This window comes from Xiphophorus maculatus, chromosome 9, assembly GCF_002775205.1.
Source record: "Xiphophorus maculatus strain JP 163 A chromosome 9, X_maculatus-5.0-male, whole genome shotgun sequence".
NCBI classification, from domain to species: domain Eukaryota; kingdom Metazoa; phylum Chordata; class Actinopteri; order Cyprinodontiformes; family Poeciliidae; genus Xiphophorus; species Xiphophorus maculatus.
In genome coordinates this window covers 9,205,366-9,224,125 of record NC_036451.1, presented here as the reverse complement: position 1 = coordinate 9,224,125, position 18,760 = coordinate 9,205,366, and the positions used below count along the sequence as shown (strand labels likewise).

General features: G+C 38.3%; 1 protein-coding gene across 4 annotated transcripts in view; it reads left to right on the top strand.

Moving 5' to 3' along the window:
• Positions 1 to 18,760, top strand: part of LOC102232875 (tensin-3-like) — a 45,277-nt gene that overhangs the window by 7,851 nt on the left and 18,666 nt on the right. For 3 of the 4 annotated variants that reach the window (XM_023340247.1, XM_023340246.1, XM_023340249.1), the window contains 11 exons: positions 1,734 to 1,817; positions 1,948 to 2,060; positions 2,944 to 3,004; positions 3,081 to 3,156; positions 3,618 to 3,750; positions 3,907 to 3,972; positions 5,509 to 5,613; positions 10,681 to 11,559; positions 14,481 to 14,611; positions 16,174 to 16,282; positions 16,369 to 16,437. In XM_023340247.1, coding sequence (XP_023196015.1) covers positions 1,734 to 1,817; positions 1,948 to 2,060; positions 2,944 to 3,004; positions 3,081 to 3,156; positions 3,618 to 3,750; positions 3,907 to 3,972; positions 5,509 to 5,613; positions 10,681 to 11,559; positions 14,481 to 14,611; positions 16,174 to 16,282; positions 16,369 to 16,437 — 1,826 coding nt within the window. The remainder of the gene's footprint in view (positions 1 to 1,733; positions 1,818 to 1,947; positions 2,061 to 2,943; positions 3,005 to 3,080; positions 3,157 to 3,617; positions 3,751 to 3,906; positions 3,973 to 5,508; positions 5,614 to 10,680; positions 11,560 to 14,480; positions 14,612 to 16,173; positions 16,283 to 16,368; positions 16,438 to 18,760) is intronic. The other variant, XM_023340248.1, reaches the window with a different exon arrangement.

Here is an 18,760-nt window from a genome sequence, read left to right as displayed (position 1 = left end):
GAAGGAGCACCATGACTGTTCTCATCCTCCCTCCCACTGCATGTTTGCCACCATGACAGGAGACAAAATCAACCAATGAGCATGCTCTGTGTTCATACGTTCAACTTTTACTTATTCGGCAATTAAATAAATGTGTGTGTGTGTGTATAGCTATATATATATATATATATATATATATATATATATATATATATATATATATAGCTATTGCAGTGTATACAAGAACAAAGAACGGCTCTCAGTGAGGCTTCAGTCCCATCAACCTTAGTAAAGATCCGTCCAGAAGAATCGGATCGTTCCTGAATAAACACAATAATTCAGCGCATGAGTGACAACTTTTTTTCATGGCAGATGCAACATGTGTCTCAGTACAGCTAGCTTTGCTAGCATCACGTCCACAGATCTTACCTTTCTTTAAGATTTCCTTCCAAGTGACGCTAAAAGTTGGACAAAGTCCCACCGTCTGTGAAAGCGAAGCGCTGCTGGTTTTACATGTCGTCATATCTTATGATTTATGCAGCTATTATCGATTAGTTAGACATCTTCTCCCGCTCAGAGGAAACCACTGCGCATGTCTGGAGCTCCGCGTGCTAGTAAAGGGGGAGGCGATGGGTGACAACAGACACTAAGTCACGTTATTGCTGGGATTTTACGGCGCCACCTTAAAGTCCCTGAACTTCATATTTTAACGGACAAAAAGAGAGCAGTGCGACTTGGATGTAACGAGTAACGCGACACTTTTGTAGAAATGTAGTGAAGTAGAAAGTACAGATACTTACTGTAAAATGTAGTGGAGTAAAAGTAGAAAGTACCCATTATTAAATCTACTTAAGTAAAGTACAGATACATGAAAATTGTACTTAAGTACAGTAACGAAGTACTTGTACTTCGTTACTTCCCACCACTGGTTTTTAACCATGTAATATTCTGAGAGAAACCCTGTAAAGTAGGGGGCTTCTTGAGAGAATTTTAAAGTTGTTATTTTAAAGTTTTGTTTTAAAGAGTTTCCTGTTGAAAAGATCTAAATAGACATTTTCAGCCTGAGGCACTGAACGTTGTTAGATTTTGTCAAATCTTGAAGTGCTTTTCTGGGTGGTTGTTAAGATCAAAGAGCAATTGACACAACAAAACAGAGGCTGAGCTCTTGACAAGCCAAAGAACAGCTTGGATGATTAAAGAGACTTTAAACTCAGAGTTGTTTGATTTTTAGCCAAAGATCATGTTGTTGTGCATGTAGGCAAGTCATAATAGTGCAAAAAATATAGCTTTTACAGAGCACACCTTCTATTTTTTAACAAGGAAGTCATATTAGAAATATTAGTTTAGGTTGAGTTAATCTTCAGATGTCAGAAAAGTTCAGTTGGATTCTAATCAAATTCCTGCTTTCTGCACGTGTGTGTAGACATGCTGATCATGGCTGAACAGTTGGGAAATACCTGATTGTGACCATTGTCCCTGTGTGCACGATCCATGAGCTTGTGATCGCAGGCATGCAAAGACTTATGAAAGACGCCTGGTTTCTGCAGGGAGCAGAGCCTAAAATACATAAATAATTTTGTGAGAAAAAGACAGTCAAGACAGTAAAGGCATTCAGTTACTTTATGTACAAATCAAATCGGGTAGATCTAAGCGGGCTTTGAGACAGAAATCGCTGCAGGATACCAAAATGTTTCAAGCCATCTGCAGCTCAGTTAGTAGCTGCAACTTTATCTGAACATGTGCATTTCTCTCAGTGCAGACCTCTCTCTGGACCACTTTGCCATGAGGAAATTCTACAACGACAAGCTATCGGCTCTGATGATCCCCTCACAGAAACGGTAACACCCCCCTGGCCAACTGACTCACATTCAGCCTTCATCTGTCATGATCTGACTTATTTCTAGATTGTCATTCAATGGTATTTTTATTGGTACACTTGCCAGAAACATACTCGCTGTATCTTCTCAGGTATGTTTGGATGGTGGGCAGCATGTTAAAAGGAGGATTGAGGATGAACCCATCTCCGTCTTTTCTGCTCTGTGTAGTTCTTTATGGTCTTCCCACAACAAGACCAAATGAAGGTAAGCATCAAAAGAAAAATGGCAGCTACACATTTGTAAAGGGGCTTTGCAAATTGGAGTTGACACACTTAGAACAGCATATTCAACACATCTAAAATAGTTCCACAGGGAGTGAGTGGTGGCATGAAAGTTTGAGAGAGAGTTTCACAGGTCGTACCATGTTCATTTGAAAAAAAAACAGGTGAAGATGGTCAGACAGAAGACACCTCATAGACAGCTTAAACAGCATCACCGGTACTTCACTGAGTTTGATGAGAATCTCACTTTCAGAGTTTCAAACATGGTTTTCTGGGTGTTTTGCCATTTTGTGCTCTTGCTGTTTTCCTGAATTTTTAATAATAAAAGGAGCAAAAAGGAGCTTTGTACCATGGGGAATTTCATGCTGGGACATATTTGCATGGTGTACTGTACTGCATCTTCATACAGTTTTGTAAAAAGACTTAAAAACTGCCTTATTGACTAATGATTTGAAGTAATTTTCTATGATCTACTCTTAATCAGTCACAAGGTAGCTAGATTATATTACTCAAATAAATTCTGTGTTATTTTGGTTTGATCAGTGAGCCTAATGTCTTCCTTGATTTCCAAATGAAATGCAGAAATAAGTCCGCATTTTTTATCACAGAGCAATGATCCAACTACTGTAACTTTCTTCTTAGCCCATTAAGGTGTCTGAAAGTTGTAGCCCATATTCTGGACACAGATGTACAAAAGTAAACTAGAATATTTTTTAAGTGTTGTATTTTCTTCAGCCACTAAATTCAAGTAAATCACATTACATGGATCAATTGCACACAGGCTGAAGCTTTCGTCATTTCATTAGCTAAGATGACTTTATACTTACAGCTAATGAAAACTATTGTGTATTCTTTAAATCCCACAGGATGCTGCCTTTTCCTTAGGGTCTACCAAAGTCTGCAAGCAGTTTGCACATCACCAGTCTAGTAAGGCTCATCATTTAGACACTGTAAACACAGCAGATAGAGGACAGCGACTAATATGTGTTTGCTTTCACTTCAGTCACGTTAATGCTGCTCAGACGGATCGGCTGTACATCGTGCTTCAGCCAGCTCAGCTCCTCAAAGGGGACATCATGGTGAGAAAGTCATACTCCTTTTCTATATGTTAGTTTTCCACATAACACATTTCTTTCACCTTCTAGTTTGCAAAATAACATGGGTAGAGTTCATGTTATTTGACTATCAAGTCAATTGCAATAAGACACTTCTACCCATTTAGGATGAATGTTTTTGTTTTTTAACAGTATGGTAAAAAAAAAAGAAGGTTGTTGGCACAAGTTCTAAATATTTAATTTGATTTGTTGAGATCTTCTTAACAGAGGGTTATGTTTTTGCATAAAACTTATGCAAAAAAAGTTAAGAAATGCATCTCATTTCTTAACTTTTCTAGAATTATCCATTGTTCAAAGTAGCTACTTTCAAGTCTTAAAAGTCATCAGATTCCCTTCAAGCAGACATTGGGATGTAATTGGGGTAAACTGAAGTAGATGGAACAGTAAACAGGATGCGTTGTCACCCAAATTTTCTTCATTTTTAGGTGGTGTGTTATGAAAAAAACCTTCAATCAGTGAGTCGCCAAGTTGTTTTCCGCCTCCAGTTTCACATGGGCCTGGTGTTCGGACACTCCCTCTCTTTCTGCAAGGCGGACCTTGACTGTGCTGCTGCCGAAGGTATTTATAACCTGCTTTGTTCCAGCTCCGCTCAGGGGCTCTTTAATCTGTAACTGATAAAACTGTTGGCTCTACGCACACCTGAACTAACGCTGGCACCTCGAAGGACAAATGGAAACATATGCAGCTGTCTCATGTTTGCTCTCGATATTCCAGATTCCCGTTTCCCAGATGATGGAAAAGTGGAGCTGCTGTTCTCAGAGAGCCCTGAAAAGATCGCAGGTAGAATTACTCTGCAGAACATTCATGTTGTGGGAACAAAATGATGTGTTTTATCAGAATGCATGACAAGTCAACTCATTTTTAAAATGTTTTTCTCTGCAAATTAAGAAAAAACATTTCATTGCATTAATATTGGTCTCCACAGACATAAAAATTAGTTGTTGTTGTTGTTTTTTTTACAGATACTTTTACTTAGTAAAACGACATCTTGGAGGATTTACAAATTCTTTACAAAGTCTTTAGATCCTGCAAGCAAACACTTCCCCTGAATGAATATTATGCCATCCTGAATGTACCACATTCATGATAGTTTTTTGCAAAAAAAAAAATAGTCTAAAACAATAACCTCATAGACTGAAACGCTTCTAGAATTTGATAGATAGCTAAATTTGTAAGACATACTGTATGTATGCTTTGTTGCACCTCTTCTGGTGCTGGTATCAGTATCATAATTGATCAGCAGTTCAGCAACAGAATTTGATTGATTTGCTTTTCTAAACAATCTTAACACCCAATTCATTGTCAGAATGTGCAAGAGCTAAATTCCACTCCCAAGCAAAGCAAGCACATAAAATGTTCACCACTCAGTGTTCTCAAATAAACCAACTTTAAATATATCAGTAAAAAAATTGTAATGAAGATCAAAACAGTCGTCTTAGTACATGAAAGGTTCCTACTGCATCAACTGTAATAAAAATCACTCTTGCTTTAACTGACAGTTTGGTAAAGTCTGTAAACGCAGGGCGGGGTCATATGGGACAGAAAAGCAAAGAGAGTACACATAATGTAGTAGTTGGCAACAATATTTATATCAATGGTGGCTTTGTCCACAAAAGAAACAGGGTAGTGAAATTTTAGGAGCACTTTCTGTTAGCAAAAAGGTACAAGGAAGTAAGAAGACATGGGAAAGAATAACAAAGAGCACAGGGATGACTCTGTCTCCGATTCCATTCAGGAAAAGACAGCTAAACTCAAACTTGGTGGGTCAAGTGTACCTTCTACAGGAGAAAACAAATGGAACATGGCAAGTTAATGTCTTACTGCACTCTAAGGTTATAACAACACAACTATGATACCTCAGGATAATTTAAGCTAACATTTGTCATGTATATGATGTAGTTTCACTTAAAAATAAGCATCACATGATACATAATATAAAGATCTAAATTAACTATTAGTCTAACATTTTTGACCCCTCATTAAAAATGATATTTATTAATTTTCATTTGTGAAAGAAAACGTTTCATATCCAGAAGGGGGCAGTGTTGGACAGCACGCCAAAAAACGTCCCGCTCGGAAGTAGCAAGCAACCAGACTCTTCATTTCTCAACAGGAAGCAATGTGAGGGATTTATCGGACACGCATATCAGTGAGGAATTTAAATCAGTAGATACTAACACAGGAGGAAAAACAAAGGCAAACAAAATGGGAGGATATCAAAATGTAACATCTCACGTTTTGATTTTTATGAGGAATCAAACGAGGGATGAGTTTTATTCCCCAAGTGACTGGTGTTTGTTATTTTTTTATGTCTAGGTAGAGAGCAGTGGTTGAATGGGCGCTGTGTGACGGTGGACTATGACACGATGGACCCATTAGTCAGACGAGATTCTTTCCAGGACTGGGCTCGTTATGAAAGAAGTAAAGTACCTTTTATTCTTATTTATTCTCCCTGATTTGTCATTTTGTCTGGATTAGGATGGAATCCGCTAATATTGTGTTATGTGAGGGGAAAGTGTGGAAACATGGAAATTACGCTGTTGTGACTTACAAAAAAGAACATAAAACAAACAGACATGATGAAAGTAGAGAAACATTTCACTGTATAAAACTAAAATAAAACTACTTAGACTGTAGACAAATGTATTTTATATGTACATATAAAAATTATTTCATTAAATGAGACAAAAAGAGCAGCATGTTTGACAAAATTATCTCTTCAGCTGTGTTTTTTGTTTTCTACATTGTTCTTGATTTGTAGCACATAATTTTAATAATTGCTTAGTTTTTTAAATTTATCGCTTAAAAATGTCACAGATTTTTTGCATTCAGTTTACATTTAATGTTTTTATATTTTTTCTAGTTTATATTTATGTTTTACTTTTACTTCTATCTTAATAACTCAAAGAAATATGGGCCAATAATGTTCCAGAAGGAGCTCAAATGCATTCAAGCTGTAGGAGAATTATTCAAGAAATTATGCTTGTTTAATGTGAAGCATGCTAGAGGGGCAAAAAGGCAATCAAATTTAGGATTTTATTTTAATTAAAGCTGTTTATTGCAGTAACAGCGAATTGTCAACAGGTCTTCATCACGAAGATGAAGACCTGTTGACAATTTGCACACAATTTTAGTTTTGATTAGATTCCCTCTTTTTTCAGTATCGGCTAAAAAACAGGTGTATATGTCTAAGAAATATTTTGTTGATGAAGCAGAGTCATTCTCTGGTGGAGTACAAACTTTAAGTGAAAGAGGAGGGATTTCAAAACGTTCACACAACTTATTTCAAAAGAAACCATCAAATTTCCAGCTTTCTTTGGATTGCTTTGCTGTGGTATCTTTCTTGGCCACCTACAAAATATCTCATAATTGTAGAAGACTAGTGTTAAAGACTTTCCTCTTAATGTTTCTGGGAATTCTCGTGAAAGCAACCAAGACAGCGAACAGACTGGAAGCTGCAGATTTTTCCCCCAAGAATTTTCCAGCTCCTGGGAATAAAAACACCTACACAAAATCACAAAATCCCACAGCAGACAGCTGAAACAATGACTTTAAGCTGTGGCTGAGGTTTCAGCTCCAGCTGTTTTATGCCATGGCTAAATCTGCCCCCACCAGCCGTGTAATTTAGATTTAAAGACATGTGAAAAAGCGGCACGTAAACACGGAAAACACACACAGGACTGCAAACAGGAATGTGGAACTCAGCTGCTCCTGCGACTGTTGTTTGGAGCTCAGGTTGTTCTACTTGAACGTCTAACATTTCTCTCCTGTGCTGCTTCTATCACTCCATCCCCTCATCTGCCTTCCCTTTCTATCTGCACTGCTCTCAGGTTCAAGTTGCAGGTTGCAATTTGTCCAGTAAATTCCCTTCCCCCTTCTCCCCCGGAGTCCGCCTCCATGTTTACATTCTCCTCACCAAATTTGGGCAGCTCAAGGTCCTTCTGGAGGTTTTTTTTTTCCTTGAAAGTGCATTATGTGTATAGCACACACTCCCACCTATGCATGTGTGTGTGTATGTGAGGCTAGTGAATGATCCACCCTTTAGTTTCCTTCCTTTCCTGAGATGAAAACGCATGAGTGCACCCTCAGCTACCTGTGTCGGCTGGGACAGGATGCGGGGGAGGGGGGGGGGGGGGGACAGAAACAGAAAAAAAACTAAAGGGTTGAAGGCGGGGATTTCAAGTGCAGCAACATGAGAGAGGGAAAGGAGAGAGTAGAGGAGGGGGCACACCAGAGAGCTGTTAGCACCTTAGGAGAAAGAATGTACTTCACATGTCTTCCTGCTGCTGAGAAGATGAAAAAACAGGAGCAGAATCAGGAGCTGCTCTGAAACTTTTCAGTCTGCTTTCACTGTCATCCTTCTCTTTCCTTTTCTGCCTGTCATCCGTTTTGCTTCCTCCTTCTCTGAGTCCGGAGGGAGGCTTCGGCAAAGTATTTCCATCCTGTTTCCAGTCAGCAGAGCGGACAGTGAAAGTTTCCTGCTGGCTGCGGGTAAAGTAAGCTTTCTTACTTTTATTTCTGTTGGGCTGATTGAAGATTTTCTCTTTTAGATCTCTGTTTATCAGTTTGTGAACATCAGTGTGTGAAAAGCGTCTTAGAACCACTGGGAAGGTTTTACCATGCATCTCTGGCATTTCAATTTCACTGCCTCTCTTGCACTCAAGAGGCTGTACTCGTACAGCTGTGGCATTCACTGTGTGTTATCCAGTAGCTACTGTATATTGTTTTTTACTTTATCAAAATTAAACAAGCTGGACATGGAACAGATCTTACATTTAAGTGGCTTATTTGTGCCCAAATCTATATATAAAATCTATATAGGAGGTCAACCACAAATTACAAAATACTAAACAAGCTTATATGCTTAAAGTTTCATGTATATAAATGAGAACATCAATACCTTAATAGTAATTCAGTTAAAGAAGTGACACTATTTTACTGATCATTTATACAGAGAGTGACATATTGCAAGCATTTATTTGTAATAATTTGAATGATCATGGCTTACAATTAATGAAAATCCAAAATATATTCCTCCAGACTAATACATATAATTTTTTCTTATGTAATTGGCCATCACAATCATGGCAAAGCTGCTGTAGAAAGTCACCCTTACCAAGGAGGGAAACAAATAGAAGGTCATTGCTAAAGAAACTGGCTGTTTATTCATGTAAAAAACATTAATGGAAAGTTAAGTGGAAGGAAAACGTGGTAGAAAAAGGTTCACAAGCAACAAGGATGGCCTCAATACACAAGATATGGAGTGCTTTTCAGTGATTCAAGAGTTCCCAGACACAAACAAATTGAGGACAGGAGCTCCAAATGTTGCATTGTGTGACTTAAACCACACAATGCAACAAGGAAAGGAAAACAAGAAAAAATATCAGCGCTTACTTAATTTGAAAGAAAAAAAGTTCCAAAGTCTTCTATTCAACTAAAAGTAAATTGTGCATTACATTTGGAACCAATGTTCCAGAGTCTGAAGGAAGAGTGGAGCGCAACCAAATCAGTCACATACCCCTCAGTTTTGGAACACTTCATGTTTCCTTCTGCTGACAAGTTTTATGGAGATGCTGGTTTGATTTTTCAGTGAGACCAAGACCAATTTGGTCCTACTTGCTAGAAGAGCTGTTAATCAGATCTCTTCTTATTCAAACTATATGTGAGTCAGTCGTCTGACCCCAGGTAGACGACTGTGACGGACACGTCCTTTTTCTCGTGACATGCAGACTCACGCATGGTCCTGTCAGCCTACACAAAAAGGTTATTGTGTTTTCTACACCAAGTGTGTCTGAAGTCATGATTCGTGGGCTGTGGGGATGTAGGTGCACACTCCATTGTATACAATCAGACAAGTTTTGACTGTAAATTGGAGTTTTCCAGTGGAATGTAAGTGATTCAGAGACAAATCGCAAGAGCCAGTAAACAATAATCAGAAAATATAATTACAGCAAATTGCTAGTGTGTTGTTTTTTCTCTTGTTTAAATTTATTTATTTACCATTAAATCTCAGAGCGATATTATGAGTGAGAAACACTTTACAATCGAGCCTGGGAAAAAAACCCCTAAAGAACAAATTACTTAGTAAGCAATAATTTTAGAAAGAAAAACAGTGAAACATTCACCCAAAGGGAGAGCTGTCAATGGAAACAATCAAAGAGATTATGAAAATTATCTAGAAGGTAAATCAACACAGAGTATTAAAAAAAAAAAAACATTGGCTGTGTCCCATCAGCTCAAACCAAATGCAAACAAAATGTTCCAGAAAAATCCAGACAGATCTGAGAAGACAAAAGCATCAGCACAGAGAACTCATAGTAATTTCTGCATTTTATCTTCATCATCATCAAAACATCTAAACATAAGTAATGTTGATCATTCCCCACCAGATAAAGTCATCTCTTATGATCAGCATCGCTTCCTCTAGTCACAACATCCTCTTCTCCCCTTCAGTTACAAACCTCAGAGTTAAAATGAACTCCCGCCTCACCTTTGAATATCATGTAGACCAACTCTGAAAGATCTACTTCCATTAACTTTTTAACATTACCAAACTTTGCTCCTCTCTCACTCTACCAGATTCAGAAAAATGAATCTATGCCATTGTCTCTTCCAGACTGGATTGATGTGGAGCTATACTCCTTGAGATGTCTTGCAGGAGTCTTCAGAGGCTCCAGCTAGGATCCTGACAAGAGCACAAAAATATGAACACATTACACCTATTCTTCATTTGTTTCACTAGCTTCCCATCCCACAATGCAGTGGGATAACTTACAAAATCCCCCTCCTCACTTAATACATGAATAGAAATTAACTTTCTTAACTCAAAGAACTTCTCACCCCTTCAAAACATGCTTAATATTCCAACTGTTTTTTAAAGTGTTGTTTTTAAGTAATTTCTGTTAACATTTTGAGATTTTGATAATGTCAAGTGTAGTACAAATAAAATGTATTATTGTTATTTTCATGATCGGAAAAGAAATGACAAAAAAAAAACATGATTAAACCATGATAAACAGAAAAAAGCAAGACTAAGATAAAAGTGTATGGAGGACATGATGCTACAGCATTTGATGATGTGGGACTGTATGTTGGGTAATAGAGATAGAACAATCTCAGTCACTATTTTGAAGGAATTGCATTAATTCAAAACAAGTTTGCTGTTGATGAAGTCTTGATGATGATGCAAAGTCCTCAAAGAATTAAAGTTGATAGAAAAACTAGAAGAATTACGACAAAGTACTGATTATGGGGTTTTTCATCTTGTCATCACATTAATTTTATCTCTGCCTGATCTGGGAGAAATATGTTACTCATGTTTTTGAGATGTTTGCAAAGCCAGAGTGTCTGTGTTTTAGCTAAAATGCTTCCTGTCATCTAAGTTTAGTAAAAACGAAACCGAATCTCTTCCAAAAGCGGTGATTCTCTATTTTTTCTCTATTTTTAAACAGGCTTAAATTGACCAGAGTGATTTCTGTCTCCTTCCAGGCCCTCCTCATGTGTCTGAATCTGGAAACAGAGATTTGTACTCCAAATTGAGGAAGAAGAGCACTGAGGAAGGAGCTCTGTACCCTCTGCCATCTATCAGCCCGAGCTGCAGCGACAGAGCGCCGTCAGCCAGCAGTGACTCGGGCCTCTCCGTTGCCTCACAGGGGCAGACCGGAGTCGGACCCAGAAGAGGAGCCACGCAGGACGTTTGTAGCCAGGCTGAGAAGTTGATTTTTGGCGCTGAGTCAGAACCAATCCAGGCTCTTCTGGAGGTCATGACTGAACTGAGTTCTTCTGGTGCTGGAGATGGAAAGGTGACTGGAAATGAGTCCGGACTGGGAGCCACCGTCAATGGCGACGTTTCATCAAGTGAAAGGGAGACGGATATTCTTGATGATGAGGACGAAGGTTCTCCTTCACAGGCTCCAGACCCGAGCAGTGTTTTCTCACTTCCTTCTGAAAATGTACCTGCAACTCAGAGACAAGCCCAAACAGAGTACTCCACTCACTCCTGGGTTCGACAGCAGCAGATGGTGGATCCCATCCCTGAACAGGGAACCAGCATGTCGAATAAAGAGAGACCAGCACCTCTGGAGCTTCCTGAAACACCAACACGAGGATTAAGCAGCAGGGAAGCAGTGAAGAGAGGCCTCTTAGACCAGGACAACAGACAGCCTGAAAATACTACTTCATCCTGTCAGGAAGATGAGCTGGCCTCCTTATCTACAGACATCGACGAGTCCATTGAGCAGCTGAACAAGCTGATTCTGGACTTAGACCCCACTTTTGTTCCGGTTCCCACTCGATGTTCTCCTCTGTCCCGCTCTGCCTCTCTGCACACCAACGGCCTAAGTCACAAAGGACAAACCCATCAGTCAGGTAACGTTAAACAAAATGTTTGACGTAAAATGTTTGATGTAAAATGTATCAGACCTGTTAGAAAATATCTGTCCTGCCAAAACCCATGAGAAATCACAGAAATGTCATTTTATAGTTTTGCACAAGGGTTATCTGCCAGTTAGGGCTGAAAAACATATCACAATGAACATTTTACACCAGTCAAAATTGATAACTACTGATAGTTTTTTGATTTACGTATCTGAAATACCGCCAAATCAGTGGTATGTGACATTTCCTTTATTTTCATCGTGTCATTGTCTGTCTTAAAGCAGTTATGAGGCAAACAGTGCAACCACACATAACGTGAAGTGGGTAAAGTGACTAAGAAAGATACAATGATTATGGGTACAAATCACAGATGAAGGCAGATTAGCCCTAACTTAAAGTTTTGTGTGTTCACACCAAGAGATGAGAGGGATTTCTGTGATGCAGGGGAGAAAAAAACTAAAAAAACCCTAAACAAAACAAAAAAACACCACCTGAGAACTAAGCTGAACTGGAAAATCTGAAAACAAATAGCACTGAATGTTTATTTTGAACATTTTCTTGATCTCATTTATTGTTCCTTAATAAGGGGAAGAAATAACAGGTGTTTTTGTTTCCCGCTGGTGTGACATGTGTATACATAACCTCTCAGAGCATTTTGGCATCATGACGGTTTACATACAAGGAATGAGCAATATCTCATGGTGAATTGGCTTCTTAAAGGATTATCTCATTTCAGAGTGGAACAGTTTAAACTGAGCATGGGTGTAGGAATATGACTGACACTTGGATACCATTTGTACATTGAATGCTGAAGCCTTCCTCTGCTTCTGTAATGCTTTTAACAGTCCATGCCCCATGTGGCCATATTTTCAAAATATTGATTTAACATACTTGGTTATTTTGCAAGGCAGTCCAAAATGTGATTGCATCTGGACAAAGATTGAGATTCAAGCAAATCGACGAGCCACCATTTAGCTCCAGTTAACTCTGCATGGTAATCTAGTGTGTGTGGAAAGCTTGAATTTAATTTTCGTAAATTAATTCAGGAAAAATCATTAATATTTCAGAAATTCTAAAAAATGTAATGCATGAATTTGTAATTTTATCCTTGAATCTTAAAGTTCAAGGATAGCTAGACTACTGTAACAGACTTAAAAACAGAAAACAACAGGAATATTGTTCAAACAATTATTGCACAAAAATAAAATTTTATATTTTTGTGCCAGCAAAGATGCAAAGATGCAAAGATACGACACAATATGAAAGTACTTCATTTCAGAAAGCAAGAGAAACTCAACAAATCATTGATGATACTTTTTTGGAAACTCCTCTAACTCTCCATATTGTCTGTCCTTGCCTGGTTCTCCACAATCTGATGGCACATGCTGTATGGTGATTTTATTACATCATATCCACTGGGACGGCACCTGTAAGGACAGTAATTCTTATTCTGTGACCTCTGTCACTTATTTCATTTATGGCATCATATGAGGAATGTCTCCACTTTGATGCAATTTGCTTGAGAAACAGTCCAAACTGAGCTCAGACCAGTGAGAATTTGGTTTATCTGGGACATATCAGAACAGGAATGTCCTTTGCAGCAACTCAGACAACTCTTGTTAGTGTCTTTGCTTCAACATCTACCTCTCATCCTTTACTTATTAGTTTTGGCTGCAACCTAGAATTTATGTTCCGGAAACGGGGTCTGAGTGTTTGTACATCAGCAGATTGACGTGTCAAAGCATTGGAAGCTGATATTTCCTCCTAGGCGCATTTTAAGCTGTAAGTAACACTTGTCTTGGTTCATTATTATAGTGAGTGTTTTCAGGGGACGGTTTGAAGGAGGAGGAACTTGTAAGCATTCAGGAATGCTTTTGAAGTTTTGACATAATGACTTCACCCTCTCATCTTTCTGAAAAGACTACAGTCCTGTAACAAGTGTGGTGGACATTAGGTGATACTTGAGACTTCCATGGAAGCTTTTTTGGCAGGCCCACTGCAGGGACAGTAGCTGGGTTAGTTGCAGTGGCTCATTCCAGCTTTTCTTTTATGAGATGTTTTGGGTGGCTAAAATTGAGCCCTTAAAATGTTAGCCTACTCCCAGGTTTTGACCCTCTAAATACCAACAGCAGAGACTTTGAAGCCAAGCATAACAGGCTGAAGTGTCTGAAAATCAGTGGTACATCAATAAAATGACAAACCCAACAGCCTCTGTGGTCATCAAAGCACTTTTTATCCACAAATGACTATGTTTTAGAAATCCTGTGAGCACTGCTTGTACCTTACTCCCTTCTCTCCCTTCCTCTTCATTGGTAGATTTAGTGTCAGTATTTTTACAGTGTCACTGATGCTTTTGTTATTTGTACTGAAGAATGACAAAGATTCAGAATTTCTTCTGTGTTAATGAAATCAGCCTATTTAGAATTTGGTTTCTCAAAATAATTCATTTCAGCTTGGAAGCATGCATATTTAGAACAGACTTCAACATAATTCTGAACTCAGAGGACACTATTGTATCAATAAAAAAAAAAGTGATTGTTATAGCAGATGTTTTTCAGACGAGACACGGTGATGTTCCACCATCTGTTTATGGTGCAGGCTCTCTTAGTCACCCTAGCTGTACCTCCACTGATAAAACACATGGAGAGAAGCTTTTATTGAAAGCAAACACGGAAAACACTAATTACTGTCATCGCCCTTTATTGGCAAGTCGGCATGTGTTTACAACAAAGTGTCAATTTAGTTTAATGTCACGCTTTTTTAAAAACATAACTAGACTGTTTGTGCGTGTAAGTGTGTGTAGCAGCAGAGCACGTGACTGAGTTTGATTCTCAAACAGATTGCGTGTCAGATTATAATCTGTTTTACTGTCTGGCTCCCTCCCTCCTCTGCCTCTTTATTCTCCTGATCAGGGTGGAAACAGCAGAAACATGTCAGCGATGTGGTGGACTATGGTGGCCCTCAGAGTCCAGGATGGAAAAGAGGTGGAGCTCAGAGCTTTAAAGGCTCCCCAGCCAACAGCCCCTCCTTCTCAACCTCCCAGGTAAACTCAGTATCGCCTCATTTAACATACTGGTAGGTAGAAAGAAAAGGAAGATGAGTAAATCATTTTGGTTTTAGAGCTTTTGTGCTGCATTGAATAAACAATAAAATGTGTTTGCTGACATTTTTGATTTGCTGCCAATACACATACAAAGGTATACAAATGATTTTATCAGGTAACATTTGGGGCTTATGAATAAATTAGATTTTATTTTAACTGCATCTGAAGCAATGTAGAGTGTGAAGAGCATAAACCTAAAACATGTTAGTAACAATAAAATTGCAGACAAGAAAGTACCTACAGCTTCAAAATGTTGAAGAAAAATTAAGAATTTTTTGAAGAGATCTCCGTCTGCTTTTGGCATTTAAAAATGTATAGAATTTTCTGAGAATAGGTCCAATAGCTTCTTCATAATAACTTTTACGGTTTGACAAAATGGTCCATCCGGCCAGGAAATAAATCTCCACCAAATTTTTCCTGGATTGTTGGATAAAGTTGCCGCTGCAGAATGTTTTGATCTCAGTCTTTAATCATTTCAGTGCTCTTGGGTCTGTATTGTAGGAGAAGCATCCCAACACCTGGATTGTATCAGGATGCTTAACTGTTGGCGCCACACAGAACTCAGCGAAGCGCTTACCTTTTCTTCTCGAGATGTTAGGAACATATGAACTTCTTGTTGAGTTTTGATGTGTCCTTCCATTTTTTACTCATTGGACTAAATTGGCCCTGTTACTTTTCTTCGTGTCCAATTATCTTTACTTGATTGTGCACACATTTGCTATCACACCCACCTGATGCCAGTGATGAGCAAGCTCTACACTTGTGATAATCTGATTTTAGTTTTACCGTTTTTCAAGGAGGAGACAGTTATACAGCTTGCTGAACTCTCAGGGATGTCTTGATTTTTTCCACTTTGTTAAACCAGCAAAACTTCAGAAGTAAAAATATAAGCAATAGTTTTTAGCATGTGAGCCTATTTTGATGCAAAGTATTGATGACTTTGTGCTTTTTCTTAAAAAATCTGATTGGCACAACAAGAAGATGACTTAAAGAGCTTCTGTTATTCTTTCATTATTAGATTAATAGAGTGATTTTTAATATTTCTGATTGAAATAAAGTTAGTCAATCATTTTGGGAAAATACAATAGAAAATTTGTTTTCGTTAACATTTTTAAGTTATTAAGAGCTTGAATAAATGTGAAGCAGATTCATTGGAGAGCAGTCTTAAAACTATCTTTACAGTCATCATAGAAACCTAAGGAAACAAAACATTTATGCGCTTCCAAAACATTTAGGTGTCACTCTATGTTTAGCTTTTTTGCTTTGGAAAATCTGGACTTTTCTTTTCTTTCACCCAGCCTTTTGCCTGTGTTGCATGAATGGCCTGAGTGTTTACACCAAAACACACATTGCAGCCACACAGATCACAAGACTGATGTCTGCTGCTGTGTGTTTATGTGTGTGAGGGGGGAGGTTGTCATCTCTTAGCACTTCGTAAAAAACATTTCCAATGTTCTTTTGGTTTTCTCCTCACCTCATTCTCTTTTCTGGTCTTTTTAAAGCATGGTCATCTCTACAAAACTAACAGTGTGGATTACCGCGGACAAATGGACAACTCTGACTTCATCCCAACGACTCCAGCATTCCCAGTGTCTCCTCCAACGCCCTATGGTAAGAGATGATGTCAAAAAATTGAGCCCCTGTGGGTGTGTCTGCATTTGGAAATCTTATCAGTTTTTTTCCCCTTTTCTTTCTAGTGAAACATTTCTCTGAGTTTTCCCAATTCAGTGCTGGCAGACAGTGGGACCAACACAGCTGGACACAAGGTAGTTTTTTTTTTCTAAAGTGAATACTTGACAAGATGCAGCACTTTGCAAAAATTACCCATATCCCCTGAACATTTTCACGTTGTTGCGGTTTTGATACCATCTTCCTCAAATTTGCATGTCTATGTGCTTTTGGCTTTTTATGTAAAGTTTCCTACGAATCTGCTTCCATCCATCCATAGAACAGACTCTGTAGTAAATATGACAAAACTACACCCAATTAACATGAGTTGTCATCATGCTGAAAACGTGACTTGTCACCTACTGTATGTAATGCCACTCACCATGACACAAGAAGAAAGCAAATATACATTTTTACAAAGGAAAGAGTCAAAAATTGGAACGGACAATGACTTGGATGCATTATTTTAATCTGATTACTGGTTTTTTAAATAGTAATCCATTAAAATCAAAATCAAATCAAATCAAATTTTTATTTATATAGCACATTTCAGCAGCAAGGCATTTCAAAGTGCTTTACATCATATCAAACACAGAAACACAATGCAACATAGAATCAACAATCAAAACATGACATTAAGTCAGGTTCCATCAATAAATTTGTAATTGATTACGTTTCAAATACAATCCTAAACAGGTGGGTTTTCAGTCGAGTTTGCATCCATAAAAGGTTTAAGTAGAAAGTGGTCATATTAGAGTAACGTGTTACTGTCATCGTTGTTGGGTCCCTATCATGTAGTGTGACACTTTAAATGTGGGATATCAACAATGTGTTTCTTCTTGCTGCTCTTTTGTAAAGATTTATAGATTTATAGTGCCTGATAAGTAGCTGACATCACATGCAAACAGATTGTCCCACCTGGGCTGTGGGCCTCTGCAGATACCCCAAAGTTCACATGATGTTGTTTATAAATGTTTTCTCTCAAGCTGCTAAAGCCGACTCAAAGGAGGAGATTGATAGCAGAGAGGCGACACAGTGAAGCCAAGCAAATCTACTTTTATTATTTTGTTTTGAACCCAACCCCTCCGAAATGTTTAAAGCCTTTTTTCCCATCTGATAATGATGCGCCATTTTGTCTTGGTCTATCACGTTAAAACCAAATAAAATACATTATAGCTTGTTCACTAATGGGACAAAAAAGAAAAAAAAGTTCATGAATACTTCTGTAAAGCACCGTATATGAGGGTGTGTGTCTGATTAAGAGTTAACTCTTGATTTCAGATGAACGAGGATCAGGAGAGGGTTGGAATGTCCTTATGGCTTAATACACTAAAAACACACACCTTGACTGGAGTTTGTTTTTGTTGGCTGGACATGTGAACATGACTTTTTGTTTGTGGTGATTCAGAGGCAGACTTATTTCTAATCAATTAGGATTAGACATTTCAATAATTTCAGAGATGGGATTGGATAGCCCGCTAAGGCCCTGTGGGATAAGCTGAGGCTGGATTCCTGCTAATAATAGCTAACTGAGGAAAGGAGCTGTGCTGACAGGATGTCCACTCGTGTCCTGTTCGGGGAGGGTATAGGAGAAGAGGGGAGGGTCTGTTGTTGTTTGAACATCCTGCCTGAGCAGATATTCAGCTCACAGCTGCAGCAGGAATTTACTGTAGTGTCAAAAACATGATTGTCTTTCAGAGGTTGGGGCTTATATCTGATTTGAAACACTTGTTGTTCTGCACTAAAGTTAGGTTGAATGTTTTGCTGATATTAATGGTCATGCTATTCCTAGTGCTCTTTTCTATGTGTTTTGAACAGTTTTCCCCCTTAAAGGGCAGTTCTGCTTTGTTGTTAAACATGTTCGGCAGAGTAGGGGGCGATAGGATGGAGGGAGAGTTGATGAAAGACAGAACAGAAAAGCACCTGATTTTCTCTCCCTGTGAAACTGAAAAGGGCACAAAATGTCTTTTGGTTGCTGACATTTTGTGACTCAGACAACAGTTTCCTGTTTCCCACATTAAATGCAAACAGCTGTCTGGGAAATAATTTGCTGTGTCTCGCCAGGAGCAGTAAGATTATTCTTTTAAATAATTGTCATTTCATTTTAAGTCATTATAAATTGTGCCAAGGCTGCATGTCTATGAACTAAAGACAAAGAGCTCTTTTATTTGAGATTTCAGTTAATTTTTTCTTTGAGTTTTGCTCAATCTAAGCCTTACACTGAAAAACACTATTTTTGAACAAAGGTTAAAGCTACAACATTTCAGTTGTATAAGCCAAAAATATTTTAACTATTGCAATAGCTGTTAATGCAACTAATGATACTATTAAACGCATTAGTTTCTTTTTTGCTGACATATAGAGATGAGCAGATTAGTGTAATGTTTTGCATTTCTGATGGTAGTTAGAGGGCAGTTCAGT